This window comes from Danio rerio, chromosome 3, assembly GCF_052040795.2.
Source record: "Danio rerio strain M-AB ecotype USA chromosome 3, GRCz13ab, whole genome shotgun sequence".
Lineage (NCBI taxonomy): Eukaryota > Metazoa > Chordata > Actinopteri > Cypriniformes > Danionidae > Danio > Danio rerio.
The window spans coordinates 10,457,005-10,473,036 of record NC_141023.1 but is presented as its reverse complement, the minus strand read 5'-3'; the positions used below and the strand labels follow the sequence as shown (position 1 = coordinate 10,473,036).

The 16,032-nt window shown below is 37.3% G+C and overlaps 2 protein-coding genes across 2 annotated transcripts in view; one reads left to right on the top strand and one right to left on the bottom strand.

The window, feature by feature from the left end:
* gpr139 (G protein-coupled receptor 139) overlaps nucleotides 1-3,691 on the bottom strand; it is a 42,526-nt gene extending 38,835 nt beyond the window's left edge. Inside the window, exon 1 of the mRNA NM_001365153.2 lies at nucleotides 3,206-3,691. Coding sequence (NP_001352082.1) covers nucleotides 3,206-3,329 — 124 coding nt within the window. The 5' untranslated portion in view covers nucleotides 3,330-3,691. The remainder of the gene's footprint in view (nucleotides 1-3,205) is intronic.
* The window catches only part of si:ch211-190o19.1, a 491,573-nt gene that overhangs the window by 9,449 nt on the left and 466,092 nt on the right, over nucleotides 1-16,032 (top strand). The window lies entirely within an intron of this gene.

The window sequence follows — 16,032 nt, the reverse complement described above, 5'->3', positions numbered from 1 at the left end:
TTATAGCACTACATTCACCTCTCAGACACAAAATTTGAAAGCATGTATGCTACACTAGATTATCAATATTTTGCAAATTCTGCACTGGTTTATTGCAAATACACAAAAAAAATGATTTAAAGATGATTCCTTGTATTTACTTAATTTTTTTTAAGTGGTTATAAACAATTTATTTAGGCTGAATTTAAACAAACAAATTAAATTGAACATTATTAAATGTGATTTGTTTAAATTAACGACATAAAAATTGTTTGCAACCGTTTTGCAGATATCATTTTTTTTTCTCAGTGTAGAAATCTCTCACCCCACAGACACTTCAACAATCAATCACGCATAAAAACATGCATACATTGAGATTTCATGAATTTGAAATTTGACTATCAATGTTTACCATGAAACCATGCATTAAAACAGAAACAAGATTTTAAATATATTCATGCAAATATTTGTGTATTGATGTCCATAAATGTGAATATTGCGAATGATGCGCTACTGTCACCTTAGTGCACTTAGAAAGCATGCAACTAAGAAAATAAGATTTGTAGAATACAGCAAATAACTGTGAATGATTTCAAATATGACAAATGGGAACAATCTCACCTCATGCAATTAAGAAAATGCATAAAAACATGCATCATGTTCCACTGAGAATTGGAGAATTTGCATGATAAACCTGGACTGATCAACTGTAAATGTGAATGTTGGAAGAAATGCACTTCTGTGACCCCTGTGCACTTCAGATAAAACCATGCATTAAAACACAATCAAGATTTTAGGAATATCAATGCAAATATTTGTGTGTTGATAGTCCACAAATGTGAATATTGGGAATGATTTTCACCTCAGTTGCATGCTTTTGTGCCAAATTTTGTCTGAAGTGCATCAAGAAATCAAGATTTAAAGAATACAAATTCAAATTCTGCACTGATCGATAGCAAATATGACAAGGGGGAATAATCTCAGCCTGTGCACATCAAACAAAATCATGCATAAATACACCCATCATGCTAACTTGAGATTCAATAAATTAGAAATTTGGCTTAAATGTTAATATTGGAACAGATGCACACGTTTGACCCCTGTGCACTTCAGAGAAACCCATACATTAAAACAGATTATGAGAATATTCATGCAGATATTTGTGTTGATTGATCACTAATGTAAATATTGGAAATTATGTGATACTTTCACCTCCATGCACTTCAGACAAAATCAAGCATGAAAGCTCGCAACTGAGAAATCAAGATTTGAAGAATACGAATCCAAATTCTGCACTGATCAATTGCTAATACTCTGTTAAAATAGTTGGGTTAAAAATACCTCAACATATAACCCAACTATAGGTTATTATAGCACCTTCCCAACTATGGGTTATAAACTGTGCAAGCAGAAAACCATGAGCAGAATATGGAGCTCTGTGTGCTGTAGAGGCTGTCCAGCAGCTGCAGCAGACTTCACTCAGTGTCCACAGTGTACAATACAGTTTAACCACATCCAAACGCTTCTAAAAGATGGTCTTGGATTGTTAAACTGATATAAAAAACACGGCACGGTGGTAATTTGTTAAAAAATAACAACAATATTATTGCATTAGAGCTTAAATAAACTTTATAACACAAAAACAGCATTACGCACGCATATTAATACAGCTGTTTTGTGTCAGTCAAATCAGTTGATTGTTGAAATTCAATTTTTTTTAACCCAACTAGTTGCGTTATTAAATAAATAACCAAATAAAGGTTTGAAGTAAGCCAACACCACCAAATATTTAACCCAACTGGCTGAGTTATTAAATAAATCACCAAATAAAGGTTTAAAATAACCCAACACCACAAAATATTTAACCCAACTGGCTGAGTTATTAAATAAATGACCAAATAAAGGTTAAAAATTACCCAACACCACCAAATATTTAACCCAACTGGTTGAGTTACTAAATAAATGACCAAATAAAAGTTAAAAATAACCCAACACCACCGAATATTTAACCCAACTAGTGGAGTTATTAGATAAATGAGAAAATAAAAGTTAAAAATAACCCAACACCACCAAATATTTAACCCAACTGGTTGAGTTATTAAATAAATGACCAAATAAAGGTTAAAAATAACCCACCACCACATTTTTAACCCAACTGGTTGAGTTATTAATAAATAACCAAATAAAGGTTAAAAATAACCCAACACCACCAAATATTTAACCCAACTGGTTGAGTTATTAAAAAATGACTTTAAAAAGGTTAAAAATAACCCAACACCACCAAATATTTAACCCAACTGGTTGAGTAGTTAAATAAATAACCAAATAAAGGTTAAAAATAACCCAACACCACCAAATATTTAACCCAACTGGTTGAGTTATTAAAAAATGACTTAAAGGTTAAAAATAACCCAACACCACCAAATATTTAACCCAACTGGTTGAGTAGTTAAATAAATAACCAAATAAAGGTTAAAAATAACCCAACACCACCAAATATTTAACCCAACTGGTTGAGTAGTTAAATAAATAACCAAATAAAGGTTAAAAATAACCCAACACCACCAATTATTTAACCCAACTGGTTGAGTTATTAAATAAATAACTTAAAAAAAGGTTAAAATAACCCAACAAAGCACCAACTATGTTTAATTCAACCATTGGGTTAACTCAATGTTTTTTAGAGTGTATGACAAATGGGAACAGTCTCACCCTGTGCACTTCATATAAATTATACATAAAAACATGCATCATGTTAACTTGACATTTAAATAAATGAGTTATTTGGCTAAAAATGTTCGTATTGGAACAGATGTACACGTTTGACCCCTGTGCACTTCAGAGAAAACCATGCATTAAAACACAATCACGATTTTGAGAATATTCATGCACATATTTGTGTATTGATTGTCCACAAATGTGAATATTGGGATTCATGCGCTACATTGAACTCTGTACACTTCAGACAAGATTTAAAGAATACGAATCCAAATTCTGCTCCGATCGATTGCAAATAAAACAAATGGGAACAATCTCACCCTGTGCACTTCACACAAAATCATACATAAAGCATGCTAAATTGAGCTAAATTGAGGATTTGTTGATGAACCTGTACTGATCATTGGTGAATGTTGGAAACGATGCACTTCTGTGACCCCTGTGCACTTCAGACGAAGCGAAAAAGAGCATGCATTGTGCACTGTTAACATGAAAACATGTTTCTTACCTGGCAGGCCGAGGCACAGTAAGGAACTGTAGTAGACGACTGGAAACTGTCCGAGAGGGCAACCGCGAGGGCTCCAGGAGCTGGAGTTGGTGGTCAGCACGGTGAAGATGTGGCTGTGCTCCATGACTGAACCACAGCCGGACTGCAGGACACGCAGAAGGAGAGCCGACTGACACGTGTGAGAGCCAGAGAATGACTATGAGTATGTGTGTGTGTGTGTGTGTAGCAGACACAGACGATGAGAGGCGATGAAGCTGGCTGTGTGATGGGAAGAAAGGCAGAGAGATGTGTGTGTGTCTGAGGAGAGGTGGCGGAGAAAAAGGGAGAGGGAGAAAGAGAGAGAGAGAGGGATGTTGCGAGCTGTCGGGAAGGAAATCTAGGGAGCCATGAACGCATAAAGGGTGAAAATAAGTGCTGAAGGAGGGGAGGAGGTGCGAATGAGAGGAACATTGGAGGAGCGGGAGGCGTTAAGTGAGCAGGAGAGGATTGCTGTTGACACCACTGAGAGATGATTTCTGTGGTCACACACTCACGGCTCAAGGGCGACCCAGAGGTAAATAAGAGCCCAAGCATGACTCGACTCGTTTGCACCAGTCACACGTACAGTACGTCCACCATGCGCTGAGACACAGAACTGTTGAGCACTTGAAAGTTGAAGTGGGAAAACGAATGCATATATTTTTTTTATTATTAAATGACAATTAGTCGTTTAGCATTTAACACATGCTAAATGCCACAAAGAACCAACTTGTGCTCAGAGTTAATGCTAGAGTTTTGAGGTGGAATTTTTTTTCTTTTTTTTTGTGTGTGTTTCTACAGGTGGTTTGTCAAGCCCGCTCACCTGTGTGAAGCTCACTTCTTAAATGCACAGTGTTTATTATTCTTTTTGAGCTGTTAAGTGATAAGAAAGTGTCTGGTGTAAAATAATAGATGAAAGAGTGTGTTTTTTTTCTAGGAGTGTCAAAATTAATTGTTGCTCCGGTGCACAGTTTGGTATCGGATCAGTAATAATCATAATCAATTATTAAGTACTGTCGTTATTTATCTCATATGCGCTATGCTGCCGTAGCTTACTATAGCGCAGGTATTTACAACACTCCAACTACTTAAAAACGCATAGGGCCCTATTATACACCGGGCGCAATGTGGCGCAAGGCGTGACGCAATAGTTGTTTGCTAGTTTCAGCTTGGCGCAAGAGTCGTTTTGACGTTTTGTGCAATGCTGTTTAAATAGCAAAGGCATTTGCACTCATATGTGCGCCCATAGGCATTCTGGTCTAAAAAAGCAGGATATAATAATATAAGGATATATATAGGATATAATAATGATGTATATAGGATATAAATATAAAGAATTAAAATATTACAAAACATTTAATTTTCTAGCCTACATGAATTTAAAAACCACTGCCGTCATGCCTTCTTCATCTCGGGAGGCTTTTATAGTTCATTCAATTTGCTTTTGTATAATGTTATTATTAGCAGTATTATTTATTATATGCATATTTATATTTGTTTTATTAAAAACAAGCTTAGATTTGTCCACCTGCAGGTTTTAGACCATATGGAGCACAGCATGTGTATTAGGATATAACTCAGGTTTTTGAGCACACTTCGTTATTATTGTTTATTTATTCGTTTGCTGGAAATTAGAACTGAATTTCGAAATAGTTTTGAAACATATTTGCGTTTAAAAAACAAAATTAATTATTTATAGGCTAATTGATGTCTGTGTTTACAAGGTTTCCCTATCCACGAGAGCGAAAGTGAAAGTTAATAATTATCTCTCATTCTCGCGCTGTAGATGCTCTGTTTAACTGTTTTCTTGCTAGTGAAATGCTCAGTTTTTTCCACTTTCACTTACTTTACGTCATTTAAATAGCAAATGCGCTTTGGCGCGACACAACTGACTCTTAAAGGGAATGGGAGATGAGGCTTTGATTGGTTTATTCTCAAAACAACTTATTAACTTATATATATATATATATATATATATATATATATATATATATATATATATATATATATATATATATATATATATATAACTTATTAAGAAAATAAACTCGACCCTTTTAGACCATGCGCCACGGCGCAAAGCGGATTTTTCTGTCCTTAAAATAGCTAAAGTGGATTCTGACACGCCCTGAAAGCGTTGGCGCCCTGCGCTTTGCGCATGTCCTGTCAAAATATAGCCCAGAAACTGCACAATTTCACTGCATGTGTGTTTGCTGGACAGTCTTTCACTGACACTTACAGTAGAAATTCCTATTTCACTGCGATTGAGAGAATCAAAGTAAACTCTCTCTCACTGTGCAAATTTTGACCTGCTGGCGTGACTGTTCCTTTACCCCTTGCCTGTTACAGCGATACTTCTGGATTAAAGGTCTGCATTCCGTGGTACAGCGGGAGCCGCGGGACCCAACCAGATTTCTTGCAGCGCGGTCCAGGCAATTCAGGCACATTCACATCTGTATTGTTTATGAAAATATAATTCTTTGAATACTTTTCTTGAAGCATTTAGCTGCCTGTTAGTAGGAGTGTCAAAATTAATCGTTTCTTTGGTGCACCACGATGCAGACGCGGACAATTCGGTATCTGTTCAGTAATAATCATAACCGGTTATTATGTACTGACGTCATTTATCTCCTATGCTCTCTGTCATGAGGGAGGTGAGCACCGGTATTTACAACACTCAGCCAACTCAGGGCCGGCCCGTGGCATAGGCACCATAGGCAAATTCTAAGGGCGCTGTATATCCAGGGGGGCGCCAGAAATGAGTGCGGTTCAGTTGGTTTTGTTTTCGATATTCTTGACACACATTCAGTTACAGACGGCAATAACTCAAAAACCTCTTACCCTAAAAAGATATAAAGTGTGTTTCCTACAAAAAGACAAAGCTGGTTATGTTTCACAGCTGTCTTTCTTTTATTTCGCTCCACACTACGAGCACTGCTCCGTTTAAGCCCTCGCAATATGTGTTCAGCTGGGATAGCTCAAGCTGAGAGGAGCTCTCAGAAAGGGACCGTCGGAAAAGTGCTTTTTTTTTTTTTTTTTTCTGCTCCGTTCTTCGCGAGCTCTCCCTGTTGCGAGGGCTTAAGTGTGCGTGTGTGCGTGTGTGCGTGTGTGCGTGTGTGCGTGTGTGTGTGTGTGTGTGTGTGTGTGCGTGTGTGTGTTTGTTTCTTTGGTGCTGTCTATGTTTGTGTTTGAATGAGAGACAGTGTGGTGCTGTGTGTCTGTGTGTTTATACAGAAAGCTTGTTATAGCCTCTCCTGTAAAATATAACACTTTATATGGAATGCATCGTCGATGCACCGAAATATCGAATTGAACCGAATCGAAGGCATGATAATCGTAACCGAACCATGAGACCAGTATAGGTTCACACCTCTTCCTGTTAGTCAGATAATGTTTCTATGTTAATCAATGATGCCAGCTGTGGAAAATTTTTTTATAAAATGCATATGACAAGCTGTTGTAAGTTTACCTGCAAGCCGTGAGGTCAGCTGTGTGGCGCTCGTGCACGTGTTCTGGTGAGTGCTAGCACAGAAACATATGTACATCTCGACATGCGAGACTGTGTCTGTCCATATGTTTGCATTGAAGTTGTTCACAATACTTATCCATCCACAGATTTTGTAATGTAGTCAATGTGTAAACATTTAGCTGCGGTTTGCGCTTCTGCCTTTGGATGTCTCTGGGACCAAAGCAGCTGCATAAATGATGAATTCTGGAACGCCCTTGCCAGTGTGCTTTTGAATTTACCAGTCAAGTCGTTCTGGAAATTTCATGGATATTTAATGATAACGTTGCATGACAATGGCTATAAAAGCACAGTTTTTCTTTTCTTTTTTTTTTTTTCTTGGGATGTTGAGTGATTGTAAGAGTGTCTGGTGCAAATGTGTAAAATTGCTTCAAGTATTGGTCACAATGACAGAGAGATGAAAGAGTTTGTTTTCTACAGTTGGTTTGTCAAGCCCACTCACCTTTGAGGCACAATATTAACATTTATAATAATTTTTTTTTTTTTTAAATAAGTGCTGAAGCATGACTCCACTACTTTGCAAGTCACACGTACAGTAAGTCCTCCACTTGTGCTCAGAGAATTTATGCTAAAGTTTGGGGAGGGGGGTGGGGGAGTTTTTTTTTTTTTTAGAGAGAGAGAGAGAGAGAGAGAGAGAAAGAGAGAGAGAGAGAGAGAGAGAGAGAGAGAGAGTGTGTTTATACAGGTGGTTTGTCAAACCCACTCACCTGTGTGAATCTCTCTTTATAAATGCGCAGTGTTTTGATTTAAGAGATGTTGAGTGATTGTGTGACATCCTATGAGTTACTGGAGTTGCTCTGATCAAGATTTAGAGTTGGCTCCGCCTTCAAACCTCATTGCTATGGGACACACCTGTCGTTAACTTATTTGGACCTTCAAAAATTGTATGGCTGGCATTTAGAAGTTGGCTGCTTCATTGGACTGGACTGGTTTATATTTAATTATTTTTGTACATCCATTACTGCTACGCTACATTACATAGTCATGCATACACATGCATTTCAAACACTACTGATTCCTGACTGCTACATTTATAAATTTTTTCTTTTTGTTTAAAATGGTTTCTTTCATAAATTGTTCTATAATTTTGGCTTTATTGGGTGTCTCTCTATTTGATATGTCCTTGTGAGCCACGGGGCACAACAAATAATGAGGGTTAAGAGAGTCTGGTTTGTCAAACCCACTCACTTGTCGGAGGCACACTATCAACAATTCATTATTTATGTTTTTAAAAAGTTTACTGTCGGCAAAATAAATATCGTTTACATTTTCTTTATCTTTTATGAGACCAATGTGGCTTACTTTTGCTTTCCCTTAAAATCAAAACCTTAAGTGGTCTTGGTAGCACCATGCTTTAAGTTTTGAGTTTACAAACTTTAAAGTAGAATAATTGTTTAATTATATGTTTGATTGATTTATCAAATAAGCATTTTCATGCATAGCAACCAGGCGTTAAAATTGGCATGCTGAACAAAATGAGTAGAATTGCACTTGTAGCACTGCGATGTGGCTGTATATCAGCACTGCTGCGATATGTGTGGGGGAATGCCTTATGCTTTGTAATGTTAAATGTAATGTGTATTTATATGGCACATTTATTGTGTATGGCCATACGCCAATTTAATATTTTTTTCACACTTATTTCTTTTTGAATTTCTAGGAAAAAAGGACACCATGATGTTCACTTACAGCGTCTCTCTTAACATGATTTGAAGGCTCCCTTATGACCGTCTCAGAAAGCAATACGCAATGACATACGCTATGACACAAATATACAAACACACAAATACACATGCACGCACACACACATAAACATACTTATATACGCACACAAAAAGACATACACACATATATGCAGTCAAACACACGTACACACTTAAATACACAGACAAATACCCATGCCATCATCATACTTAAACAGACATACACAAATACATATATCCATACAAACACACACACACACACACACACACACACTCATATAAACACTTAGACAAACTGACACACTTATACACTCATACACACTTACACAAATATGCATGTACACACACACACACACACCCATAAAAACACTTCAACACGCAAAGACAGACACACAAGCCTACACACACTTACCAACACAAATACATATGCACACTGACTTACACACAACTAAACACACAAATACAAACTTATACACACACTTAAAACACTTAGACACCCAAAAACAGACACACACATACACGCATACACAAACCTACATTTGCATACCCACCCAAATACATATACAGAGACACACACACTTAAACGCGCACATACATGTGTGCCCACACACAAACTTAAACACATATACTTACACATACGCTAACACACACATAATGCCTTATGCTTTGTAATGTTAAATGTAATGTGTATTTATATGGCACATTTATTGTGTATGGCCATACACCATTTTAATATTTTTTTCACACTTATTTCTTTTTGAATTTCTAGGAAAAAAGGACACCATGATGTTCACTTACAGTGTCTCTCTTAACATGATTTGAGGACTCCCTTATGACTGTCTCAGAAAGCAATGACGATTTTGCTAACATTTACTGCCTTATTGTTATGAATGCCTAATAATGATTTGAAATATTAATAGTACAAAGAATATGTATAACGTTAATAATCTTGACAATGTAAACCCTAAACGTGAGCTCAGAGCAATAACACAGTACATTAATTTCGTCTCATTAGGTTTGCATAAATAATGGTCTGGATAGCATCTGAATGCAGGAGTGATTATATGACACTGATGGAAAACACACACGCTCCATTATCGTGGGTCACAGAGTGCATTACTGCGGCACCTGTTTATTTTGCATACTTGATCAGTCATATGTGCGGTGCAGACGGGGAAAAAGGCAGATTTTTCTCCGTGCCGTGTTTCCCGTAAAGTCATTTTCCTCCAGCGCGGTAAATGAGTGTGAAGTGACGGAGAGAACGCGGGCCGTTTAATAAAATATAGCTCAGTGAGTCGCATTGATTACCCTGAGCCACAGAATGGCAGGTCTTTCCTCATGTTCACACACAGGCCTTGGGCTATTCACAGCACACACACACACATATACACTTGCATACAGAAAACCACACACAAGTGAATACACACACATGCGCTCACACAAAAAAACATCCACAGATACAAAAATACACATTCATACATACGCGCACACACACATACGCAAATACACGGATCTATACCTGAATACTGACACACTCACACAGACATGCAAGCACAAATACACATACAGTACACACATCAGACACCCATCTGTAACCACACACAAATGCACAAATCTGTAAACACACACTTAAAAACACATCCATACACACACACACACACACACACACCCTTGCGAACAGATCCATACTCACGCAGACACACACACATACACTCATACACACTTAAATACACATCTATGCACACACACACAGACGCATGCCCACAAAAGCGCACATACATATATTAATATGCACAAACACATACACACATCTATACTCACACAGACATGCACATTACGTACACAAAGACATACACACACACAAATACACTCCTACACACACTCAAACAAAAAGGCATACTTCAACACAAATATGTTCATATCCACACACATACCCTCATATACAAGCTTATACACACAAATACACATCCATACTAACAAGGAATGAACATACAAATACACACATCCATGCATGAACACATGCAGACTCGTACACACACTTACAAACTCGCACACAGACAAATACACATGCACACATCCATACTAACACAGATATACGCACACATATATCCTTACACACACACAGGCATACCCGTATATACTCATATAAACACAGACAGACAACCACTTACACATTCATGCACAAACGTATCCACACAAGTACATATACACACAGACATACACACAAGTACATGTGTACCTACACACAAACACTTACATACACTTGCACAAATGTAAATATACTATAACATGCATACACACATACATACATACATACACACTTATTCGTTCATATAAACACTGACACACACACACACACACACACACACACACACACACACCCCTACTAACACAGAAATATAAACTTCCATGCCTAAACACACATAGACTCTCACACACATTTACAGACACACACAAATACACATGCACGCATACCTTTATCCATACACACATATATATACACTTATACACAAACTTATTAACCTACACACACTTACCCACACACATACATATGCACACGGACTTACACACACTTAGACACACATATGCACAAATATACAAACACACAAATACACATGCGCGCATACACACAAACATACTTATTCACTCATAAACTCACACACACATGTATGCACTCAAACACACATACACACTTAAATACACAGAGAAATACACATGCACCCATCCATACTCAAACAGACATACACAAATACATATACACACACACACACACACACACACACAATCATACAAACACTGACACACATATACACTCATACACAAACTTATACACACGCTTATATAAATATGCATATACACACACACACACCCATATAAACACTTCAACACGCAAAGACAGACACACACAAACCTACACACACTTAGCAAAACAAATACATATGCACACAGAGTTACACACAACTAAACACGCAAATTACATGTGCACCCACACACAAACTTATACACACACTTAAAACGCTTTGACACACAAAGACAGACACACACACAATCATACACAAACCTACATTCACATACCCACCCAAATACACACACACAGACACACAGACTTAAACACACCTACACGTGTGCCCACACACAAACTTATACATGAATACTTACACATATACGCATACACATATACGCATACACACTCACACACTCATAAACACTTCGACACGCAATGACATACTCATATACAATCCTACACACACACTTACCCACACAAATACATATGCACACAGACATACACAAACTTAAACACACAAATACATATGCATCCACACACAAACACATACACAAACTTAAACACACACAAATGCACACACACGCACATACACGTATACACTCACACAAAGACAAACACATACACAAACCTACATGCACATACCCACACAAATACATATGCACACAGACATACACATACATGTGCACCCACACACAAGCACATACACAAACTTATACACACACTTGCACAAATATACAAACACGTGCACACACACACACACAGACACTTATTCACTTAAATAAACAATTAGACACACACACACTAAAACACTTCGACACGCAAAGACATACACTCATACACAAACCCACACACACACTTACCCACACAAATACATATGCACACAGACATACACACACTTAAACACACAAATACATATGCATTCACAGACAAACACATACACAAACTTAAACACACACAAATACACATGCACACACACACACACACACACACACACGCACATACACGTATACACTCACACAAAGACAGACACATACACAAACCTACATACACATACCCACACAAATACATATGCACACAGACATACACACACTTAAACACACAAATACATATGCATTCACAGACAAACACATACACAAACTTAAACACACACAAATACACATGCACACACACACACACACACACACGCACATACACGTATACACTCACACAAAGACAGACACATACACAAACCTACATACACATACCCACACAAATACATATGCACACAGACATACACACACTTAAACACACAAATACATACGCATCCACACACAAATACACATGCACAAACTTAAACACACACAAATGCACATGCACACACACGCACATACACATATACACTCACACAAAGACAGACATATACACAAATACACATGCACACATCTATACTCGCGCAGACATGCACAAATACATATACAGTTGAAGTCAAAATTATTAGCCCTCCTATGAAATTTGTATTCTTTTACAAATATTTCACAAGTGCTGTTGAACAGAGCAAGAAAATTGTTTTCACGGCATTTCCTTTTGTATTTTTCTTCTGGAAAAGGTTTTTTTTCTTTTATTTTGGGTGAAATAATTATTTATTTATTTTTTTAAGTAAAAACTGCTAAGGTCAATATTATTAGCCCTCTTAAGTAATTATTTGTTTGATTGGCTCCAGGAAAAAACTATTGTTGTCCAATGACTTGCCTAATTACACTAACTTGCCTAGTTAAGGTAATTAACCTAATTAAGCCTTTAAATTGCACTTAAAGCTTAAAAATGGTGTCTTGAAAAACAAATAGTACAATAATGCATTCTGTCATCATGACAAAGACAAAAGAAATAAGTTTAGACTTGAGAAAAAGAATTGTTGAGGCTCACAAAGAAGGAGAAGGATATACATGTTTATCAAAGCGTTTTCAAGTGTCAAGAAGTGCCGTTAGAAGTATTATCAAGAAGTTTAATGAGATCCACACTGTGGAGAACATGACTGTCAGAGGTAGAAAGCGAAAGATTTCCAAAACTTTAGAAAGAAAATTAGTAAGAGAGGTTTCTAAAGACCCAAGAACAACTGCCAAGACACTAGTGAATGACTTAGCCAAGTCTGGAATTAATGTCTCAGCAAAGACGGTCACTAGAGCCCTGCACAGGAGTGAACTGAAAGGTTGTCGACCAAGAAAGACTCCTCTTTTAAAAAAGAGACACCTCCAAGCTAGACTGAAGTTTGCCAGGGGCAATCTAGAGAAAAATAATGAATACTGGAAACGTATCCTTTGGTCAGATGAGACAAAACTAGAGCTCTTTGGCCATAGAGATGTTGCCTATGTTTGGAGGAAGAAGGGAGAGGCATTTAATCCAAAGAACACCGTTCCCACAGTGAAACATGGCGGTGGGAGTATAATGCTATGGGGATGTTTCAGTGCATGTGGAACTGGGAATCTTATCAGGGTTGAAGGAAACATGAAAAAGGAAGACTACCAGAAGATTTTGAAAAATAACCTCAAACAGTCTGCAACAAAACTTGGTTTGGGTCGATGTTTTGTATTCCAGCATGATAATGACCCAAAACATACCTCACTTCTGGTAAAGAACTACCTTCAACAGAACAAAGTGAAAGTCCTTGACTGGCCTGCACAAAGCCCAGACTTAAATCCAATAGAAAATCTGTGGGGGACACTGAAGTCTAGAGTTCATGCCAGAAGACCAACAAATCTGGAAGAGCTTGAGAGATTTGCTAAGGAAGAATGGGCTAACACTCCTCAGGAGACATGCTTGAAACTTGTTGAGAGCTACAATAAACGGCTGATGGCTGTTATCAAGCAAAAGGGTTACACTATTGACTATTAACATCAGAGGGCTAATAATTTTGACCTCCAAGCTTTTTTTATTTTTGATTATAATTGTGTTTCTGTTTGTATTACAAACACTCAAAGCTTCCTGAATAAACTGTTATGTTTAAAAATTATGTGTTGAAAAAATCTTTAATCCATTAAAAAGCACTTGGGAGTTATTTGAAAAATAATGAAATATTTTATAGGGGGCTAATAATTTTGTCTTCAACTGTATACATACATGCATACAGACACACATACACATATCAATACACATACAGACATCACTCATACAGACACACACAAACACTTATTCACTCATAAGCACAGACACACATGCATTCATACACATACTTACACACTTATACACTCAGACAAATACATATTCACTCATCCATACACACATACCGACACACACACACACACACACACACACACACACAAAGCTTAAGATCTACTCTACTGATACCTTTAAAAACAATAATGGCCGTCATGAATGTATTAATTTAGTTCTGCTTGAACTATTAATCATGAGAGCAGATTATATTGGATCTCTCCAGCAAACGCGTCACTATTAAAGCACAAGTTCATTTCAGAAAGACATAGAAAGAGATTCCATCTGTAACAGCATTATCCATCAGCACGGCTCCGAGCGACAGACTCTATTAATAATGAATCAGCAGCTTTAATAGCAGCTGCTCTGCATAGCATAACTGTTAAATTAGATGTTTGATTTTGGTAAAGGGGTGAAGGAGTTCACACGTGCGTTTTCATTTGTCTGAGGACTCTCTCTCTTACATTCCTATGTGAAGGTAAAAGGTGTGCGCTGAGAATCTCAATAGAGAGCTGCTGGCTGTAAGAGACTGCAGCGGGTGAATGTGAGAAACAGCATCACACCTGTTACCGCGTTAAAGTTGTGTGAAGATCAGCACACAAGACTTTCTCACTCGATGACTTTGAGTAATTGTTCAAAAACAGACAGTCGTCTGAACCTGCCAGAATCCAGAGAGACAGTCACGCTCTGCTGAGAAAACCTGGTGTGCTGCCTGTGCAGGGAGTATTTTGAGGGATTTATACAAGCGTTCTGCTAAAACAAATGTTGTAAAGAAGGGATTTTTTTTTCACTTTTTTTTCTGGTGAAATATTAAGGTGGGATGATGTTTTCTTTGGAATGATGGTAATTGTAAACATTAAGTGAAATTGAAAAATAAATTGATATTTAAAACAAAAGAATGGCACATACGAGGCCATTTGAAAGAGAAATGGAAGGAAAAATATCAAGAGACTTTTTTTTTTTTTTTTTGTGAATTGTCAAATCACCTCTGTTTCTCCCTCGTGAAGCAAAAACAGAAGTTACTGAAACTGCAATTCATTGAAATTACGCTAGTCCTGGCTCCTGGCAGATTTCTAATGAGCCCGCTGTTTAAATGGCCAACTTCACAGCAGAAAAAAAGCTGTTTACAGCCTGCTACAAAGAACGGTTTTGGGTTCATATAGCTAACATTACCTTTAATGATAACTGTACATTTGTTTTTATAAGTTATCAGTCTCCTTTGTATTAGGTTTAAATAAGGCTGCATAATTAAGGGTGTGGCCACTTGAGTGACAGCTAGGTCTCGCTGGTCATATCACTTCAGCTGATTCCGGCTGATTAGCCGCTGAACTCGGCATATATATCGTATTTTTGTTTCGTTTCATGTGGCTTTACACAGTCAGCTGCTTTTTGACATTATTTCTTACAATCATCAGATGATATGGCATGCTGTGTGCACTAAATTGTGCTCACAAGCCATTCACGTGGCCTCCATTTCCCAGGTATTTCAAATTATATACTTGTATACCATCTCTATAAATGTATTCGTTTTATTTAAGATCATTTATAATGTTCTTTAGAGCTGTAATGCACTCCAGAATTTGACAGATTGATTAGCTGTAGGCTCTAG